The 21,328-nt window shown below is 41.2% G+C and overlaps 1 protein-coding gene across 12 annotated transcripts in view; it reads right to left on the bottom strand.

The window, feature by feature from the left end:
* Positions 1-21,328, bottom strand: part of Dtna (dystrobrevin alpha) — a 342,602-nt gene that overhangs the window by 162,436 nt on the left and 158,838 nt on the right. For 6 of the 12 annotated variants that reach the window (XM_029471843.1, XM_029471846.1, XM_029471845.1 and 3 more), the window contains exons 2-3: positions 20,258-20,384; positions 18,394-18,484 (exon numbers count right to left, since the gene is read on the bottom strand). In XM_029471843.1, the coding sequence (XP_029327703.1) occupies positions 18,394-18,434 (41 nt within the window). In that variant the 5' untranslated portion in view covers positions 18,435-18,484; positions 20,258-20,384. The remainder of the gene's footprint in view (positions 1-18,393; positions 18,485-20,257; positions 20,385-21,328) is intronic. The other 6 variants (XM_021151027.2, XM_029471848.1, XM_029471844.1 and 3 more) reach the window with 1 other exon arrangement.

Raw genomic sequence — 21,328 nt, 5'->3', positions numbered from 1 at the left:
TTGGAAATGTAATTGAGGAAAATACGTAATAAAAAAAAAAGTAAAAAAAAAAACTAAGAACTGAAAAAAAAATAAATGGAACATAAGGAATATTCACTCTTAGACATTTTAAGTGAGGTATATTAACAGTAGCCTTTGCAAGTTCCCTGTGATCTGTAACACATACTGTGAACTTCTCACCATCAAAGACTCACATCTACATTTCTACATTTCTCCAACACTGAACTAAGGAAATTATTGGCCAACAAATCCAAATGCGTGGAAATATTGGCCTGAAAATCTTTTCGAAGCCCATGAGTTAAAACAGCACAGGAAAACTATGGAACAAGGTTGGGGATGTAGGGGGTGGGGAAGGAACAATGAAAACAACCCCACAACTTTTCATCACGGAACGCTGCCAGAAAGAGAAAAATGTTATGCCTTGTAAGATTTCTCTATCATTAAAATCAGAAGAAAGAGGGAAAAAAAAGCCCACAACAGGTCGGTCAAGAGAACCAAAATAGAATTGGCACTGCTACAACCCTGAACAAGCCTCCAGTGTGGGGATTCAAGGGGATACAATGCAATGAAATGTGTGGGGCTGAACATGCAAGAAGGCGAGGGCAGCCACACTGGAAATTAGCCCCAGCTAATCCTCTTCAGAGCTATTGCTGGAGGAGAGGCTAATAGAACCACACTGTGAATAATTCATAACACTGGCTATGTGTGGCTGGCTGAAAAGCGGCCTTTCATGGCCTGTGCCCATTTTTTTTTCAGGAGTCTTTACCTGGGGTTTTCTCCCACAGATGCCACGTGGGTGACTTTCCTTGTTCTTCATTTTGCAAACCTAAGGGCTTTATCATTTATTTAGTTCCTAAGCAATGTGCCCAGAGCATTCAGCCAGCTGCATATACTTGAATAAACGTGAAAGCATCTTGCTTGATTCTCTTTCCTTAAACATCAGGAAACTGGATGCCAGCGTACAAGCCGTGTTTAACATCCCTTCTCATGCATGTGGAGATGTATTCACCTCTCAGTGGGAACAGAGCTTGTATGGTAACCTGTCTGTGCCGAGGAGCTCTTACCTGCTCACAAAGAAGCCAACCTTTGGGGCAGAAACCATGTTTATTGACATGGGTGATGATTAGGATAGGGCCCCTCAGTGAGTCTCTCTGACAAGCTGTGGTTCCACAGAGATGTTGAGGAAGCCCAGGAGGTCATAGGCTTCATTCCTTGGGAGGGGGGTTCAATTTACCAAGCACACAAGGTCTAAACACTGCTTCTGGAGAGCACAGGTTTGCCCTGAGGAGCGCAGCCACCACAACCCTGGCTTCTGAAACTACTAAAGGCAAGACATGACAGAGCAGTTTGAGCCCTGCACATGCTTTTTTTTTTTTCCAGGTCACATTCTCACACTGTTCCTTTTGAGTGCCACAAAATCCTTTATTGTCAGGGTGCTGGTTTATACTAAGGGAGAAATCTTGTTAGCAATAATGCAAGAAGATTTTCATCTTCTTGCGGAACAGTTTTTGCAAGCACATAGTTTCTTGGGCCACATTGAGCAGCTGACCTAAAGTATTATTTGGATATTAAGATCTATTTATTCTTGATGTATTTAAATGAAAGAATGGGCTGTTGCTGGCTGTGTCACTTTCTATGAATGGCACTTTATACGTTTTAAAAATATACTATCTTGTTTTGAGTTGTATTAATACGTTTATAAAGAAAAGGGTTTTCTTCCCCTTATGGACATGTCATAGAAAATATCGATTTTTAAATAACACTGTGAATTTGATGGCTTTGAGTCCTGTAGAAAACCCTGTGTGGGCTCGAAACCAATTTGTTGTACTTGTTTGTGGGACCTGACCTCCAAACTCCTGATTCATTAGTTACTTCCAGATTCATCCTCGGTAAAACAACATACTCAGCCTTTAGACTTAATCATGAAAAGTTGTACTTCTCATCTGCTTTCTGAGCACAGCAGTATGTGTTTACAACAGAGCACTTGGGGAACAAAAGTGAAATAATGTTAAAACCACTCATAGCAGTGTTTGTCAGATGCACCCAACACTGACAATGCTTGTTTCTCATGGGCATGTGGGTGGTCCTTATGCATTCCCTGGGGTACCCTATCGATTGTGGGTGAGGAATAAGGAATTATTTGAAAGTGACTGTACTTTGTTGTTTCTTTTCTTTTCAATGAGAGTCAACCTGAGCCACTGTATTTGTTACTTTGTTCATTGTTGTAGTCAGATGCCCCACAAGAAGCTGGAGGGAGAACAGGCTGTGCTTGGCTCCTGGATCCATCATTACCCAATCCATCTGCTTGTCCCACCCTCCATCCTCCCGAGCACTGAGATTACAAACATGGCCTGAGCCACACCTGAGTTCTGTTGCTATTTGGTTTTCTCAACTTGGTTCTGGGAATCATACTCAAGTCTTCATGCCTTGAGGAGAGCAATTTACTGATGGAACCATTTCCCCAGCCCCTTGAAAACTCATTCTTAAGAAGAATTTCCTTTCTTATTCTGAATGCACAGTGCTGCATTGCTTCACAGTTTCCACTGTCTGCCTTATGCTGAATGAGGCACCTTCCTTGAATTCAACCAGTGCACCCTGAAAGTGCTTTCTGTACCAGATACAAACAAATATGAATGGTGCTAAGATCTAGATGTGGAAGTAAGAATTCAGAGAGAGAAAATACACCTTTAGATATCAACACCCAAGAACGAATATAATGGACAGATTAGAGAATGGGTAGATAATTTAAGTAGGTCAAACTAGGCAGGATGTCCTAGCAGGAAATCACCTCTATAGTGTCCCACCATGCTTAGAAAACATTTGTTGATGGGATATTAGGTGTGTTTTCCTATTCTATTTTACTTTGTGTCTAAGGTCTTGGAGATCACAGCACAGAGCTCACTGTGTTCTGGGGTGGGGGGAGGGGTGGGTTCTGTTGCTGCCTTACAGCAGAGCTGGTGACCAAGATCCTGTGCAGGAATGACAGTGCCTACTAAGTATCTTCTCCCATAACTCAGCTATTAAACGGCAAGTGCCTGATTGGTCAGTAAGTAGGGGGAGTTGACTCTACCGTGTGTCTGTACCTGATAGGTGTGTGTGAGTGTACCTGACAATGAGCTGGAAGAGACTGGGAAGCCAATGCAAGGTTGTAGGCTTGGGGAAAATTAATTGCTGATGATAACTATGACAAAAAAAAGATTTCAGAAAATAAAGAAAGTTAGAAAAAAAGGATGTCATCGTGATAGGGTAACACATTATTATGGACAAGCAGAGATTAGCCAAAACAAAGGAAGGGGAACATGGTGGTTTATCGGGAAAGAGAAAAAGGCCAATATGATTAGGAAGACACAGAGCAAAACTACCAGAGGGGGACTAGAAAGAGTTCTGAGAGAAATGCACACTGTGGAGAAAATTGTGTGAATTGAGGCTACTGACAAGCTAACGCCTGAAAATTTGCTTAATACACTTAATTGAATTCCATTACTAGAATGAATGTGAAGGGCCTTTCCTCTAGGGTTGAACAGTTTAACCCATGCAATGACTATGGGGCACGGTCAACCCTTCTGGTTGTCCATGGCAACTGTTGGAAGCCGCTGTCAAGTGATATTGCAGAGGCTAAGTCATAGTGCTGAGGGGCTCACTGGGGTCAGTTGGAGGCATGGGTGCTTGCTCCACATGGCAGCCTGGCCAGGTTCTCATGAAACCAATGCCTTCTTTTCAAACCCTCCCAGTGACATGTGCAACGGGGAAACTGGAGAAGGTAGAGAGTCGAAGGAACAATAAACAGGAAGGGAACTGGAGTAGGAGTCTGTCAGGGAGGCACTGTAGCTTTTGAAGCAATACCAATGAGTAAATAATACTGAACAGGTGTTCCTCATTTCTTATTGAAGCCAACACCATCTACGCTGGCCAGGTTAGAGACCGGAAAGGACATCCTGATGTAACATTAGAATCCTGGCTCATAAACATGCAGGTGGAAAGGCACTGAAGCACATTAACATGAAACGTAGTTTTAGAAGATACTGGTCAGTCATGTTTGCCATATGTATCACAGAATTTAATATTGTGGTGAAGGCACACACAGATAGAGCCTCTGTATTCCACGCTGTGCTTTGACTTGCTACCTGTAGGGCCATACTTATAATGACAATACCTAAAATCTTGAACCCAAATAGTATTTGTTTTATTGCTTTCAAGCTTTATGCTTTCTCCTTTGTGTATGCATGTGCGTATTGTAGTATGTGTATGTGCAAGTGTATATATATATATATATATATATATATATATATATAGTTGGCAGTGTATCTGTGTGTATTGGTGCGTGTGTGTGTTCATATGTTATTTCTTTAGGCCCTAGGACAACCTCAGATATTGTCCCTCAGGTGGTGTCTATTGTTGATTTTTGAGGCAGTTCTCTCACCAGCATAGAATTCACCACACTGGGTAAAAATGTCTTGTCAGTGAGCTCCTGGGATGTTTGTTTATATCTCCCCAGGGAAGGATTCCAAACTTACACTACCATACCAAGTTCCTACTAAAAACGTGGAATCTAGGGATTGAGCCTGAGTCTCTGTGTCTGCAAGGCCAACACTTCACTGACTGAGCTACCTTCCTGCCTAGTAGCAATTCCTCAACACTCCAGGCCAATTAGAAAATAAAATTAGCAAAAAATAGTTCTAATAATTTGTAATCCTTTTAACCAGAGTTAGCATTAGAAATTCACTTGGTATTATCTGTTCCAGTATACATATGCAGATTGATTGCAAAGAGGATGGTTGATTTTGAAATTAAATAGTCATTTTTCACAGTTTAAGGAAGAAACAACTTATAATGTTATTTCTGAGCAAAGTTCTCTCCCCTGTCTTTCTGTTTTTGTCACTGTCTCTCTCTCTCTCTCCCTCTGTCTCTCTCTCTCTCTTCCTCTACAATAAACTTGAACTGGCTGCTGGCTAGACCCCTGTGGGAAAGAGAATTAAGCCACTCTGTAAAAGATTATAAAGATGTGCTTATTATGGTTTGCACATTATCGGTTGAAACACAGAAAGGATTACTAAATAGGCCCAGGGAGAGTATGTATTGATGCTCTGGTTAGGGGAGTCAGGTATTGAACAAGGAACAAACCATCTGATGGGAGAATAGGCTTTAAGGTACAATGTCTTGGGAGAAAAGGGAGAAATCAGGATTCCTTCTTCTGAGATAGAATCACAAAAACCTAGAGAAGGTAGGCATGGAGAGTGGGCCAGAACAGAGCAGGCACCGGAAAAGGAGAGGAAAAGGTGCTGTGGGAGAAATGATACTGAGACAAATGCTGGCTCCTCAGCCTGATGTAGCCTGCCTTGGCACTGTACAGGAGGAAGAGAAGCAAGTGTGCTGTAGAACACAGAACCATGGTGTTACTGAAGTCACACTGAAACACAGAAGGCAGGGCTTTCCCACCTCCTCAGCTCCACTCCAAACACCACTCAGAAAAATCCTCAAGCCATAGATGAGTTTGAGACTTACAGCTAGGGAGTCTCAGCCCAGTCAAATGTGGCAGAGAAAGGGCTTGTTTATAGCAATCATTGCTATCTGGAAGGACACAGTGGCTTGTTTGAACTACTAAGACTAAGCCATCCTCTCTACCTGTGGAAACAAACAAAAGGGCAAACTGAGGGGAAAGTGAAACTATATCAAGAGACTAAGGAAGGAATTTTGATGTCAAGCATACCACCGTATAGGTCATGAAATCACTATGTCTATTAATCTTGTACTCATTTAGAGTCTTGTTCTTTGTTAAATTGTGTTTTAATGTGTATCTCATCAGAAAGGGCTTTTATAGGATTGTCTTTCAGTTTCTAAACCTACAACATTCTATATTGACAATGGCTTCTCTGTGAGATCTCATGCCTACAGCTTATATATGGGCCTTCATTCTACAACTCCCCTGCTTAGTGAAATATTCATCCTCTTAGCACTAAAGCAAGTCTATAATCTGTGCTCTTCCAGCTAGAGCTTTGGTCCCTGAACCATACAACGGACACAAATGAAAGGCCTAAGTATCTTCTACTGCAATTCAATGCCCGGATTCCTGTTAAATCATTGTATTTCTTGCTGCCAATGGCTTGGCCCTAAATAGCAGTAGGGGACAGGAATTCAAGTCAAGACAACTCATCAGGAGGTTGCAAATAAAATGATATAAAACAAGCAAAATAGTGAGAAAATAGAAACTGGAAGACACAATCATGTAGAGTGCAGTGGGAGCTGCATGCATGCCTGGGTGTGGAGGGATCCACAAGTAAAAAGATGGACACAAACAAAACAAGAGAAACCTAAAATTACAATCCGCAGGCTCACAGCCCCTCCACACGGAAACCATCAGAGACAGCTGAAATTTAGGGGAAGCACCTCAGAGACCCGCTTCTCAATGGGATGTGTAACCACACAAAGGACTCAAGTAAACAGACGAATGAAGCAAGGAAGAGTCAGCTCAGGCCCTTGACTAGAAGATTAATAAACTGGTTGAAACAGCTTCTAACTTGGAGGAGAAAATAAACTACATTTGGGGAGGACTAAGCAAGGATCTGGAGACCAAAACCCAAAGAGACAAATAGAAATACTGGAAATGGAAGGATCAAAGAATCAGACAATAAGCCTCCCCTGGGAAGAATCCATAGACAGCACCAAGCAGAAGACTACATTTGGAATGCACCATGAATGCAGAAGGGGAGTGTGTGGGGCTACTGGGTGAAGGCAGAAGGAGGCCAGCAAGGAGGGGTCAAGGGGCAGTGGAAAGGAGGTAGGGGGGGATGGATCCACAAAAAAGTTATGGAAATTCCACAGTGAAGTTTATTACCTTGCAGGTTAGGCTAAATATAAAAATAAAAAAATACAAATCCATACAGTTATAATAAAAATGAAACAGCCAGCCATGGTACACATGCCTGTGATCCTGGCCTTTGATGATGAGAGATGCTACAAGTTGAGGCCAACCTGGGCTACGGGTTGAGGCTCTTTCTTAAGAAAAGTATACAAATAAACACATCACATGTAATGCACATGCATTCTCTTGGTTTTCCTTGTCGACAGAACACTAAGGTTTTCCTTCTCTTTCTTCCACTCCAGGTCTCAGGGAAGGATCTATGTCAATCACTGGTAGTCCTTTGCCGGTGTCATGTCACTGGAATGTGAAGAGAAAGTGCTGAGGAGGTACAGTGAGATGAATGTTTGACATTTCATTTGTGTGTCTACTTACGTGGGATGCGTGGTGCGCAGGTATTTGATCACAGACTATTCTGAGTATCTGTTGGGGCTGTGAGTGAGTGAGATAAGCACATGACTTCTTTTTACCAATGCTGACTTTCTCCATGGAATCCCTTGAGACCCTGATCAGAATCAAAGGCTGAACAGGAGAGAATTGTCCCCTCTGCCTTTAAGCTGGGACATCTGTCTCCACTTCCTCTGAACATGGCTGGAACTCAAACCACCAACTCCCCTGATTTTTCAGGCACTTAGTTTACAAATTGGGAGACAACTCTCCATAATTGTGTGTACCATTCTTATTAACATGTCTTTCTTTATATGTGTATTTGAACATCTGTGTATATTAGTTCTGTTTCTTGGAGAACCTTGAAGAATCTACAAGAAATGTTCCTAGTAAGCGTCATGTGTAGGTCTAGAGAGGAAGTTCAGCAGTTTGGTTCCCAGCACCTATATGAGGTGGCTTACAACTGCCTGTAATTCCAGCTCCAGGGGTTTGACACCCTTTTCTGGTTCATGGGCACCCATGTGCATACACGTATGTATATGTACACATGCACACACAAGTAAAATAAGATAAATCATTAAAATATTTCTTGTCTACTAGAAAACTCAGAACTCATTAAGAATAGTCTCCAAGGAACAAGAAGGACCACAGCAAGGATGTGAAGACCAACACATGCAATAGTCGGAAAGCCTTGTGAAAATGTAGGCATATATTTGAATGACACAGGCCCAAAGAAGGCCTAGGAGTGTCAGAAACAACAAAGAATCATAATGACTCTTGCCTGAAGCTTTCAGGAAGAGGCACACCCAGATAACCCTGTGATAACAGACTTCTTATTGTGGGAAAATAAATTTTGTTGATTCAACTCACAAAGCATGCAACACTTTGTTTCAGAAACCTAAGAAAACTCAAAAGGGCTTGGGTGGGTTGGGGGGAGATTTCTTCAGTCAAAAACATGTCACAGGAAGAAAGGAAAATGTTGGCACTTTGGGAGAGTGACACCGAGGCTCAAGCCAAGCCCAATGGGAGCCTGCAAAGAGACAGAGCCCAGCTAGTCACCGTGGAAGTGCTGAAAGGCAGACACTAGATCACGTGCAGTAGAAGGTCAAGGGAATTATGATTCAACAAGTCATTCTCTGAAAATGTCTTCCCTACTTGCTGTCAGTCGGGGTGAGGTGAGGTGGTCATGATGTTTTGGCAGGTGCTGTCTAACTTGAGTTGTGTGCCTTCCTGTGATGATGAACACTTCCTGGGCTCTCCGCTCATGTGGTAAATAACAAGCAGTAGGGTAAACTCTGATGGGAAGAAAGGACCTGTGATCCCTTTGAGAAGTCGGTCTCCATAACCTGCAATGCCTCCATACAGGATCTCCATGCATACATCAAACATCCAGTGCAAGGTTTGTCCTTTGGTTTGTCTTATGTGTTAGATACAGGAGCTCATGTAGACTAGGTTGCTGCTCTCTCTGCCTTTATCTCCCAGGGATGACAAGTATAAGCCTCCACACCTGGCTGGTTTGTCTTTCTTTAGATTCTTAATTCTTGTCCTGAAATCTCATTTAACTCATCAGAAGTCCCTTATGAAATGGGCTTTACACGGATTTCTCTTTTAAAGAACTCTTTGTTTTTGCTCCTAACCTCTTGATCTTCTCTCTAGCCCGGGTCATAAAGCCTGTTGTTCACTCTAGGAATGGAATAATGGGCCACAATTAACCATCTTGTCAGTATGCTGAGATGACATGCACGTATTTTAATAGGCACACCTTGGAGACAAAAGAGTTTTAGGGAATACAGATGCAGGGAGGGGCATGGTGACCTGGCAGGAGCTGAGTTTGAGTCGTCCTTGCTCAGATTCAGTCCTCTGATTGTTGATTGCGTGGCCTTAAGCCATTTAACCTCTGAGCACCCAACTCAGCATCCTCAAATCAATGTAGGATGACATATTTAATGGACTAGAGCTGAGGACTAAATGACTAACCTGTGGAAAGTACCCGGTGCCTATGTGCCAGCTATGTAGTAACTCTTAACATAATTCAGCAAAGTTGTTTAACCCTGGCAACGTCTGCACTCTGCACACTTTACAACAGAGCAGGATATTTATCAGCAGTCCAGGCTATGACATCTAAATGCTTATAGACTTCCTAGTTCAACAAGAAAACATCAACAGATATTGCCTAATATTTTCTCAGGTGGGGCTGGTTGAGTCTATATGTCTTGTTTGCAGCAGTGGGAAGATCTCTGAGATCTCTGAGCAGTACTAAGAACTATTTCTCTCTCTCTCTCTCTCTCTCTCTGTCTCTCTGAGTTCACACAAATAATTTTGTTATGAATAGACAATGCTATATAGCAATCTCATCAAAAAGGGAGATTCATTCATGAAGTAAACAGATCCCCTAAGCCTGGGGAAGTTTTTCAAACATTTAAGACTTGCAAAGCCCCTCTCTGAGGTTATATACATGCAGTGACTATTGCTGCTAGGAGGGGACTCTTCGACTGATTGAGACATCTGGAAGTTGTGTAAGGTGGGCCAGAGATGCTGCTTTCATGAACTGTTGCTTATGTTTGGTAGGTTTTGCGGGGCACACTTACCTTACAGACAAATATGATCCTTTAAGTAATCCCCCTTCTCCCAGAAATATTCCTGATAAACTTACTGCTTCGCTCTGGTAGATTGGAGAGGAAGCCTATTTTCCTTTTGTTGTGTGTGACCTATCAGGGGTCAAGAGTGCTTGCTCACCTCCGGGCAGGAAAATTCATAGGATGAGGAGCAGTTATATAATGTCTCCAAGAGGTGAAGTCTGGCTTCTCTCCCAATCTCCCCATGCCTGTGCTGGGGCAAGGGAAACCTTTTGAGGTCACAGAAAGACTGAGGGTTGAATTATGTCCCTGGGCTGAGATTTCCTTGATATGTTATTTTCCCTCTAGAAAATGAATGGCCATTTAGTTTCAGCTCAATAGTAGATTTGTTACTGTTTCCATAAAATTATAACACTCTCAACCTTTACAATGTAACGTATCTAAAGAAGAGGCTATATTCCCTCCTGGGGCTCTGACAGCTGTCCTCGTCATGGACTAAATGTCCTATATGGAGAATAACAGCCGTGGCTTTCTCTTAACCCAACCCCACAGTCACTCTTAGATGTGTGCAGTTGCTCCCCCGTTAAGTCACCTTTTTCCCTCAGATTTTCCTTGTTTCCACATTGCCTTTGAAAGCAACAGCTTTTTAATACAAAGCATTTAGATGGGGTAGAATAGTTATTTTAATACCTTAGCTATTCTCAAAATCTCTACCAGATCAGAGAAGGGCATTATGGGAAGTGGTCTCATTTTTATGATTTGATGAGCTACTCCTGAGGAAGCTGCTGCTTCTCCTGCTGTTACAAACACCTAGCATGGCTGAGTGTGGACATAAAACTAAGGCCACTTGGATATAAAGAACGTCAGTGTTAGAGTTATCCACCGATGCACTGCAGACCTTGATATACCTGCCCTGGTTACCTGGCAACCATAGATGACTGCAGATAGTATACATTAAGCATGCCTTCTGGGTGCAGATATGAAAGGATTCCGCATACTCTCATGAGGAGGCGATCAAGAGCTGTCTAGACTGGCATTAAGAACTTCACAATCTGAGACCTTCACAGCCTTCAGGAGCTCTCCATGCTGCAGGTTACAGCCATACACACGAGCCTCGGAACTAGAGGATGCAGACGTCCTCCCTACAGCGAGGAAGAGTTCCTATTCAGAGCCGAGTTACAGGAAAATGCACGCTCTCATTTTTAGGTAACTTACTCATGTACCACAAGAAAAGAAAGTGGGAGTAGCTGGGAATGTGGGAGTAGCTGGGAAAGCTTTTGTATTAGGGTGTTTTAAACATTATACGTAAAGTCAGAAAACCTTTGCCGAGGAAGCTTTCATGGGAAAAGAAAGTACAAGGATGGTGGGAATTTACTACGGAATCAAGGGGTGTTGTAGTGTGTTTTACATGTGGAGGCACCATTGGCATAAAGTCTATGAACTAAATGTAGCTAAATGCGTTGCATGATAGAAGACAGCTTCGATTGCTAAGCTCACGAGAAGCCCATTCACTCTGTGTGGATGAGAAGAATGTAAACTTGTGTCAACTGGGCTGATGCTGTGCTCCTCCAAGTGGACCCTTTATGGATGTTACAACCCTTCGAAGACTTTTAAATTCAGGACAGAAGCCATGTGACTCCAAGATTCCTTACATACTAAGAAGACATGGGATAATCAGAGAATGGTATTATAGAAAAAAAGAGAGCCATCCTACTCATTTATGCAAATGAATCGAGAAAGATTCTGCAACTATCATCTGACAGTAAACAGTCAAATCTGTAGCTCGTTGTTAGAAAATTGTCAGAAATCCCCAGGACTGAGAATTGTACTACCCCCATGCTTGATTCACTTGAGACAATCTGAAGTTCAGAACACATCTATGTGTTCATTTGAGACGCGTTTATTTTTATTTTGTGTATATGAGTGTTTCTGCATATACAGCATGTGGGTGACTGGTTCCCACTGAGGCCAGAACTGGAGTTACAGATTGTAAGTTGCCATGCTGGTGCAGGGAATTGAACCTGTGTTCTCCACAAGAGTAGCCAGTCAGGCTTATTCTTCTTATAAGACCCACTGTGAAAGCTGATTTACAGTGAGAGTTTGCTATAGATGAAAGTGAGCATCTTTATTGGAAATATGTCCTTTGTAAGTTACCCAATTGACTGGATCCTAAGTTATTACTTTGGAACAGGTAAAACAACAGCAGCTAATTGGAAGGATCATTATGAAAATTAAAAGTCATGAGGTGCATGGAACATCTGCTTTGGCCTTGGCAGATGGGCATGGCCTGGGAGGTCTCCCTCACAGATTGCAGCTCTCCTCTTCCTTTACGGGAGCTAGATAAAGCTTTTTAATTGACTACTTTGGGAACACACAACTCATCTCCAATAAACTAGAAAGGAACATTCACATTGAACTTCACACAAGAGTGTCACAGGAACTGAAAATATCTGGGGCATTTACCTTGTATAAATACAGAGATGAAAGACAGATAATATGAAAAATTAGAATATGATTCTGTGAATAACTTGAAGAAGGTTGCACACTAGGCTCAGATCTGCTAATGATAGCACTAGAGGCTTGTAAATTGTAGGTGAGACTGCCAACTGTTGGCCTCAATAGTCTCTGTGAAAGAGTAGCAGTCTCAGCTCTACAGGATCGTGATGCTGCTGAAGAATGCATATAGGTGAAGGGACGTTTTGAGAGAAGTGTGGATGGGAGAAGCGTCTGGGCAGGAGAACCCAGGTATGTCAAAGCAAAACCATGAAGAGCACAGTCTAGGAAAGGAGATGATCTTGTCTAAGCAATGGTCAACCATTAGGGAACAAAGCTTAGGACTCCTGCAAAAATCTATTGTGCTTACAAAATGGAATTCTAAAGGACACAGGACATAGATTGTGGTCAATGGAGCGGCTGAGAGTGTCCATGAGGGGGGAGTAATCAGCAAGGGTGACTGGATCATGCCATCTACTGTTTGTTAACTATTAATGTAATACTAGTAAGCTAATAACGTACCAGGAGTGGTGTTCTGTTGTTTCATGGAGATGATTTCCTAGCTCCAAAATGGAATGAATGCATCGATTTAGGTATAGAAGTTTAATCACTTGGTCAAAATTTCACATTTCTAAATGGAATAAAAGCAGCAATGATGTTTTTGAAATATTAACTTAAAAGTAAAGCACTGAAGAATGGGAATGATTAGACATGAATGTACATTAGAAAAGTAGTTTTGGTAGTTTCAAAGGAAAAGGGGAGAAAAGGCATCAAAAAGGGAATTTGTGCTTAACCATAAAAACTCAAGCAAGATGCAGGAGTGATTTCATGATATTAGTGTAAAATGATACCCATTTAAAAATCATAAACACACTGCTTCTGTAGTTTAAAACTGTATGCGGGTTATATCACAGAAGAGGAAGTGGAATATACAAAGTCTACAGGGTTAGATCTGGGTTTGAATATTCACGTCCAACTTACTGAAACCTGGCTATGCTATTAAGTCTTTCTGGGACCCAGTGTTCCCAAATTTAGTAAAGAAGACAAGAGTGTCTATAATATGAGGTGATTAAGGATGACGATGATGAGAAGCACCTAAAGAAGTGTTCGACATCCTTAGTCATCAGGGAAATGCACATCAAAATGCCCCTGAGATTCCTCCTCACACCAGTCAGAATGGCTAAGATCAAAAACTCAGGAGACAGCAGATGCTGTCTAGGATGAGAAGATAGAGGAACACTCCATCATTGCTGGTGGGATTCCAAGCTGGTACAACCACACCGAAGATCAGTCTGGAGGTTCCTCAGAAAATTGGACATAGTATTACTTGAGGACCCAGCTATACCACTCCTGGGTATATACCCAGAAGATGCTACAACATGTAATAGGGTGACAAGCTCCACTGTGTTCATAGAAGCCATATTTATAAAAGCCAGGCACTGGAAAGAACCCAGATGTCCCTCAACAGAGGAATGGATACAGAAAATGTGATACATTTACAGAATGGAGCACTACTCAGCTATTACAAACAATGATTTCATGAAATTCTTAGGCAAATGGATGGATCTAGAAAATATCATCCTGAGTGAGGTAACCCAGTCACAAAAGAACACACCTGGTATGCACTCAGTGATAAGTGGGTACTAGGCAAAGGGAGTGGAATACCCATGATACAACTCACAGATCACATGAAGTTCAAGAGGAAAAAAACCAAAGAGTAGATGCTTCAATCCTACTTAGTAGGGGGAACAAAATAATCAAGGGCAGTAGAGGGTGGGAGGGACTTGGGAGGAAGAGAAGAGGGGGAGGGGAAAAAGAGGGGAAGAATCAAGTATGGGAGGAGATGTAGGAGATGTACAGAGGGTCAGGAAATTGAATAGAGGTGTGTAGCAATGGGGGATGGGGAGCAGGGGGTAACAAGCAGAAAGTCCCAGATGCCAGGAAAGCAAGAGCCTCTCAGGACTCCATGGTGATAACATTAGCTGAAATATTCACAAAGGGGAGGGAGAACCTGTAGAGACCATATCCAGAGGTTAGGCATGCCCCCCAACCTGGTTGAGGGATAGAGCCACCCACCCATCTTCAAAATTTTAACCCAGAATTGCTCCTGTCTAAATATAACGACAAAAAGTGGAGCAAAGACTGAAGGAAAGGCCATCCAGAGACTGCCCCACCTGGGTGTCTCTACCATATGCAGATGCCGAACCCAGACACTATTGCAGATGCCAAGAAGTGCTGCTGAGAGAAGCCTGATACAGTTGTCTCCTGAGAGGCTCTGCCAGATCCTGACCAATATAGATGCAGAGGCTTGCAGCCAACCATAGGACTGAGCTCAGGGACCCCTATGGAGGAGTTAGGGGAAGGACTGAAGGAGCTGAAGGAGCCTTATTTGACATCAATGGGAGGGGAAGCCCTTGGTCCTGTGAAGGCTTGATGCCCCAGTGTAGAGGAATGCTAGGGCTGCGAGGTGGGAATGGGTAGGTGGGAGGGGGAGCACCCTCATAGAAGCAGGGTAAGGTGGGGGGACGTGGGATAGGCATTTTGCAGAGGGGAAACTGGGAAAGGGGATAACATTTGAAATGTAAATAAAATAAAATAAAAAAGATGAAGTTGAATATAGGACGTGCATTGTCCAGCACTACATCTTCGGCAATCATCAGGTCCTTATCCAGAAACTACCTACAGTATGCCACCTGCTATGCTAGTTTATAGGGTTACACATATAGGTAAAGGGTGATCTCTGCATCGAATGTCACCTACCCATGCAAAGATCATACCTTTTGATTCAACACCGTTACACTGCAGAGTGTGTCATTGTTAGAACATTCCCCTGGTCTGTTTTTGTAAACAGTGGTTTCAAATTTACATCAAAATTTATTCTTCAGTCTAAAAACTAGCACCTTTATCTTTCCTACTCCTCTCCTCCAATGACATCAATACCATCTGGTTGGCCCAAGTGATCTTTGTTGATGGGTGTTTCCCACTCTAGGGAACTTGATGAAGTCAGTAAGGACATTTTTGTAGCCTTCTCTCATGTATGAGTACCAGTCATTCCAAAGCCAAGTATCTACACCATTGCCCAATTGTGTCCTCCTGGCCAATTCTTTAGATTTATGTATTATGTAGCATATTTTATTAGTGAACATGTTTTCTTTCTCAGCTGAGTTTTAGAAAATAACTATAAAAAAACCCCTCATTTCTATAATCTGGAGATAAATGCTTGTGATTTATATAGTTTTCAGTATGGTACCAAAGTAAAGAGATTTGTTTGGGGGAATATCAGCCTTTTAAGCTTAAAACTACTCAGCCCTGTGCCTTTCAGCTCCAGGAGTATAAGAGGGTCTGACCACTTCTGTTCTGTCCATGAGGACATTGCCTGAAAGGATTCTAAATTAGAGAGTTCAGAGTAAACATTAACATTGGTTGAATAGATGAAAAATATTGGTAGAAGGGACAGTGTGTCCTTTAGTGGATAACCACAGTACATTAAAATGGAGAGATGGGCAGTTGTGATAGCCTCTGAGATAAGACAGAAAAGAAAATGTCTACATAAATAAATGAGAAGGAAATGAGAACTGCAGGGCCCTTCCATTTAACAAGAGGAGTTAGGCACTGAAATGATCGAGTGAGCAGGTGCTTTAATAACAGAAGAGCTCGTGAGAGGGGCTAGGCTGGTGCAGGCAGGGCAAAAGGTTTGCCTTTTAAGTGACACAGACACTGGCCTCCTGACCATTTGATTTTCAACATATTCAGTATTTATTATAGGAAATGTGAAATGTTTGGATCATAAAATTTTCAAGATGAAGATCTAGGGATAAGCAATCATGAAACTAATTGTAGATGAGGCCGCACCCCACAACGGAGTTCCTATGTCAAATATGTTGATGCTTACGATAACTTAACATTAAACAAATAAAATCTTATTTAGAGTATTCTTAAGAATTGAAAGCAATCTTTCCATTCGTTTGGAATGGGAAATGGGAAAGGCAACAACATTTCTTTTTAATATCAACAAAATCATGCAATATTGTATAGCTAGGAACATGGTTTTAAATACAACAAGTTGTGTTTCCATTGTCCCTACACCCTATTCTTCAAGGCAAGAGAAACACAGCTTAGACAAGATCTACAAAATATATAGGATGTACAAAGAATTTATAAGACAGAATAATGAGAATACAAACAACTGGACTCAAAAGTGGTTTAGAGATTCAAGTGGCAATCTCATGAAAGACAACATACAGATTGTAACGGGCACATGTAAGGCTACTTCGTGTCATCGGTTGTTAGAGAGCTGCTAATTAAAACCCAAGCTACACATACATTCGAATGACCAAGATTCAAAACAATGACAACAAGTGCTCTTGAGAGAAGGAAGCAGCAGGGTATCTGCTGATTGATGGTAGACATGCAAGGTGGCAACAGTCTCTTACTATGCTAAACACATGCTTCTGCAGCCTGTTCATCTTGTTCCTTGGTATTTACCCACTTGAAATGAAATGCCAAGATGACACAAAAGCACGCACAGAGATGCTTACATTGGTTTTATTTATAGTTGTGAACAGACACATACAATGTGGTCCCTGTAAGCCATGTAGTATGATTCAGGCTGAAACTGAAGCTGGGCACGAAAGGACAAGAAGAAACAGACATACCTATCACTGAGTGAAGCAGGGCAGTCTGAAAAGGCTGTGCACCTTATGATTCTAACATGACAGTCCAGAAACTGCAAAACTCTGGGTCTACTAAAAACAGCAGGGAGTCTAGTGATATAGCAATGGTGGATCATGTCCCATATTCCTGTCAAAAAGTTAGAATGTTCACTAATGCACAGAATGTACTGTGGTGGTGAGCCAATGTAGGTAGATTTATTTTTAATTAATGAATTTATATATTCACCTTATATCCCAATACTAGCCCCCCTCTCTTCCCAGTGATTGATTGCTTGTAATAAACATCCGACTGTGGTGGCAGGTGTTGGGGAGGCCACACGTGTGGGGGCAGGTAGGATATAGAAAGGGCTTGTTCCCTCTTCCTCAGTTGGAAAGCATAAATTGTTCTAAAATAGAAATTATTTTCATTTTATAAGGAATGATTTATAACTATAGGACATAGTGTACCATTCTATTGATGAACAAGCGTGACTGGCCAGCAGCGATGCAAACTAGGATTTAGTTTCTGCTGAGATAATGGACTGGAAGAGTTCTTCTCAGGATATTGGTGATCTTCTATCTCTTGATTTGATTGATAGCAAGCACCTTGCAAGTATTGATAGAGGGCCAGGCTATTGCTGTTATATATATACATACATTGTGTCAGATCCATATATATATATATATATATATATATATATATATATATATATATATATATGGATGTCTTAATCTAAAACAAAACAACAACTTATACCCTTATTTCCTGGGAGTCATTTGTTTTCTTGGGGAAGCAAGTTATCTCTCTTAAATTTATAAAAAAATTAATAAAACATAGATGAATTAGTTGTAACTTAGCCAAAAAAAGAAAAAAAATAAGTATTTAAAAGAGAATGTAATCCTGTGAAATAGTATAGAAAGGAGGGATGATTTAGGAAACTAAGCTGGTGTCTTAGTTATTTTCTATTGTTGTGCAGAGATATCACAACCAAGGCAATTTATAAAAGAAACCATGTAATTTTGGATCTCATTTTTCCCAGAAGGTTAGAGTCTATGACCATGATAGGAAACATGACAGCCAGCAGGCAAACATGTTGCTGGGGCAATAGCTGAGAAATTACGTGTTGAGACAACCAAGAGGCCAAGAGAGCAACTGGGACGGTGTGGGGCCTTGAAACTTTCAAGCTTGCCTCATGTGACAGTGACACACCTACTCCAACAAGGCCACACTTCCTAATCCTTCCCTGCCAGTCTCATCAACTAGGAACTAAACATTCAACTATATGAGCTTTGGGGGCCATTATCATTTAAACTACCATAGCTGGGGACTGTGAAGCAACTTCAAGGTACAGAGTAGAAGTAAGAAGCCATAGACAATGACATTCAGACTTCTTAGGGACAAAGGAAGAGTGTCAAAGTTAAAACTCACTTGGGGAAGCTGGAGGCAATGATGAATAAAATATGGCCCATGGGGCATCAGTCCCCATTGTAGAGAGCACTGGATAAAACCAGTAATGACCCTGCAGATAAAAAAGGAAGTGGACAAACACAACAGCAGAATAAAGAGCCCAGAAACACAGTTTCTCATTGTCACTTTCTTTTCTAGAATAATGGCTATATGAGGCAAATTGATTTACTAAGATTTTTGAAATGTACTCAGTTTAGCTCTTGGGAATTATAGCAAACAAATCCTTTGAAAATAAAGGAAATCATTATTTTTATTCTACAATCAATCCCAGTAAAGCAAATTTATACACACTTAAGACTATAAGAGAATCTCTTGTTCTCATTTTGAAATTAATCAAAATAACAAAGGGTATCTTGGGGTCTAAAAGCATTCATTTTAGTGCACATGCCATTTTGATCTTTTATCTCATTTACATGGAGTGGATGATGAGTCTAAATCTGAATTTTAACTAAAGTTGTTTTCAGACATGTCATAATGACACTCTAACTTACATTTTCACTATTTTAAACTGATTCAACAGTTTCCACTTGCATAACATTTAATGTGGGAAGGAAGCTTGGGTGCCCATTGGATTAGACCTGGACAATGGCAGCTGCTCTGTCAGTTGCCTTGTTTAGCTAAGGACTGAACACAACTCTATTCTGATGTTCTGGACATGGCCACTCTTTAAAGTAGAGAATAAAACAAATAATACTACTTTGAAAGTTGGTCTTAGGCTGAAGTGGGAATTCTCAGTATGACCATCACTCAAGGTTTTGATTCTCCTCTTTCCCGACGAAGAGTAACAACAGCACATTTCAGGAAAACTCAATATAACTAACTTGCTATCACTCTCTTTTGTAGCATTGAAGGGTAATTACATTTGATAATCCAACACTGATTTGTTTATTTATTTTATAGTTAGGCAAAACAAACTGGTGTGTGTGTGTGTTTCATTGCATGTAGTACTGTAAGGTTTAGTGTACCTGACCTTAATTGCTTCACACTTCTGATTTAGATGTTATAAAGTCCCCAAAAGGAAGCTTCTGGAATTACTTCCCTCACACAGTGACTTGCTAGGAAGCCAATCTAACACCATCCCCTTTCTTTTTGGTTTGTGTCATTATGATCTGGTTATCTGTTACCTCATCCTAACTTAGTACTCTGATATTAAACATATTTTCTATTTCTAAAAGTTTTAGGGATGGAGAGATGGATCAGCAGTTAAGAGCACTGACTGAGCCGGGCAAGGTGGCACACACCTTTAATCCCAGCACTTGGGAGGCAGAGGCAGGTGGATTTCTGGGTTTGAGGCCAGTTTGGTTGGTCTACAAAGTGAGTTCCAGGATAGCCAGGGCTACACAGAGAAACCCTGTCTTGAAAAAACCAAAAAACAACAACAAAAAAAAAAAACCCAAAAACAAACAAACAAAAAAACACTGTCTGCTCTTGCGAAGGTCCTGAGTTCAAATCCCAGCAACCACATGGTGGCTCACAACCATCCGTAATGAGACCTGATGCCCTCTTCTGGGGTGTCTGAAGACAGCTACAGTGTACTTACATATAATAAATAAATAAATCTTTAAAAAAGTTTTAGACAGCTTTTAGAATAGAATAAAGTATCGTGGGGTTTTGTTCCCAACATAAGCCATCTCCTGCATAAATTTAGTCAGATGGTGTCTGTTAATAGAAAGAAAGCAAAAGTGAAAAAATGAGGTCTTCAATTGGAAACTCCCNGAATGTACAACTGAATGAAATCTATTGATACTCTTTAACCTTGTTCTTATGCAAAGAGGAAAAACACATTTTGGAAGATTAGCGTAATATTGTTGTCTTAAGCACTCACCTAAAATTCAATGAAGAGACAGCATGGACTTTCCAGAACCATCTATTTTGTTTTCTTTGAAATGGCAGCTGACTGTGGCATTTGAAGACTTCTCAGGTGCTTCCAGGGGCTTGTAAGTCCTATTTATCTGTAATGAAAAAACACACCTGTATTGAGCCATTCACATTAACATGCTTTTTACAGAAACAGAGGCCTGGGCAGAAGTTCTAGAGTATACAGCCCCTTACAAATCCTCCTAGACTATCAGCAACTTGTAATACACTATTCAGAAGCTCAGCCTACATTTACCCCAAGACAATTGGGCTTTTATCCTAGAAGATGGTTGACAGAGGAAGACCGCCAGGCCTGCAGGCATGAAGTCACCATCCAGGATGAAGCAGCTGGTTAGCAACGACCACGAGTTCTTAATATAGACCTTTATTTTCAGTTGATTAAGAATGAGAAATGAGAGAACATGAATTCTTCTGTTTTCTGAATAGGCAATTTTCTAGAATATTGCACCATCATAATTTCAACTAAAGCCAAGGAAATTACGGCGAGGTCAGATGTCTCAGAATAACATGTTCTCTGAGAGAGTAAATTCCAGCAGTTTTAAATAGATATACCACAGAAGCTGATGATAGCAAAGGGAGCCTAAAGTTACTTAACAATCCATATGGTTATTGTAATATAGAATAATCGCATATAAGTAGTAAATAGTTTGTGTTTCTGAAACATAAATGCTTTTCAAAATTTTTTCTTGCTGAGAGAATTTACAGATTCAAGTTAAGAGAAAGGGGCATCCAATGTCTAAGTTCCCTGGAGTCTTTTCCCCTGGGAGTGACCCAGCAACACTATGTGCATCTTCATCAATATCTCTTTTCCAACATTCTTCTCCACATCATCTTCAGCATCCCTTCCCATGACTGACAATATTATTCTAGGTGCCCAATGATTGGAGTAGTAGAAACCTTAAAGCTCTGTGATCCATGTACTGAGATAAAGCAAGTGAGTGAAGAGAGCCACAGACTAAGGTGTCGAGAAGAGAAGGGAAGGGAAGGGAAGGGAAGGGAAGGGAAGGGAGGGAAGGGA

This window comes from Mus caroli, chromosome 18, assembly GCF_900094665.2.
Source record: "Mus caroli chromosome 18, CAROLI_EIJ_v1.1, whole genome shotgun sequence".
Taxonomy (NCBI): Eukaryota; Metazoa; Chordata; class Mammalia; order Rodentia; family Muridae; genus Mus; species Mus caroli.
Note: the sequence above shows the minus strand (reverse complement) of the source record. Positions and strands in the feature narration are given on the sequence as shown.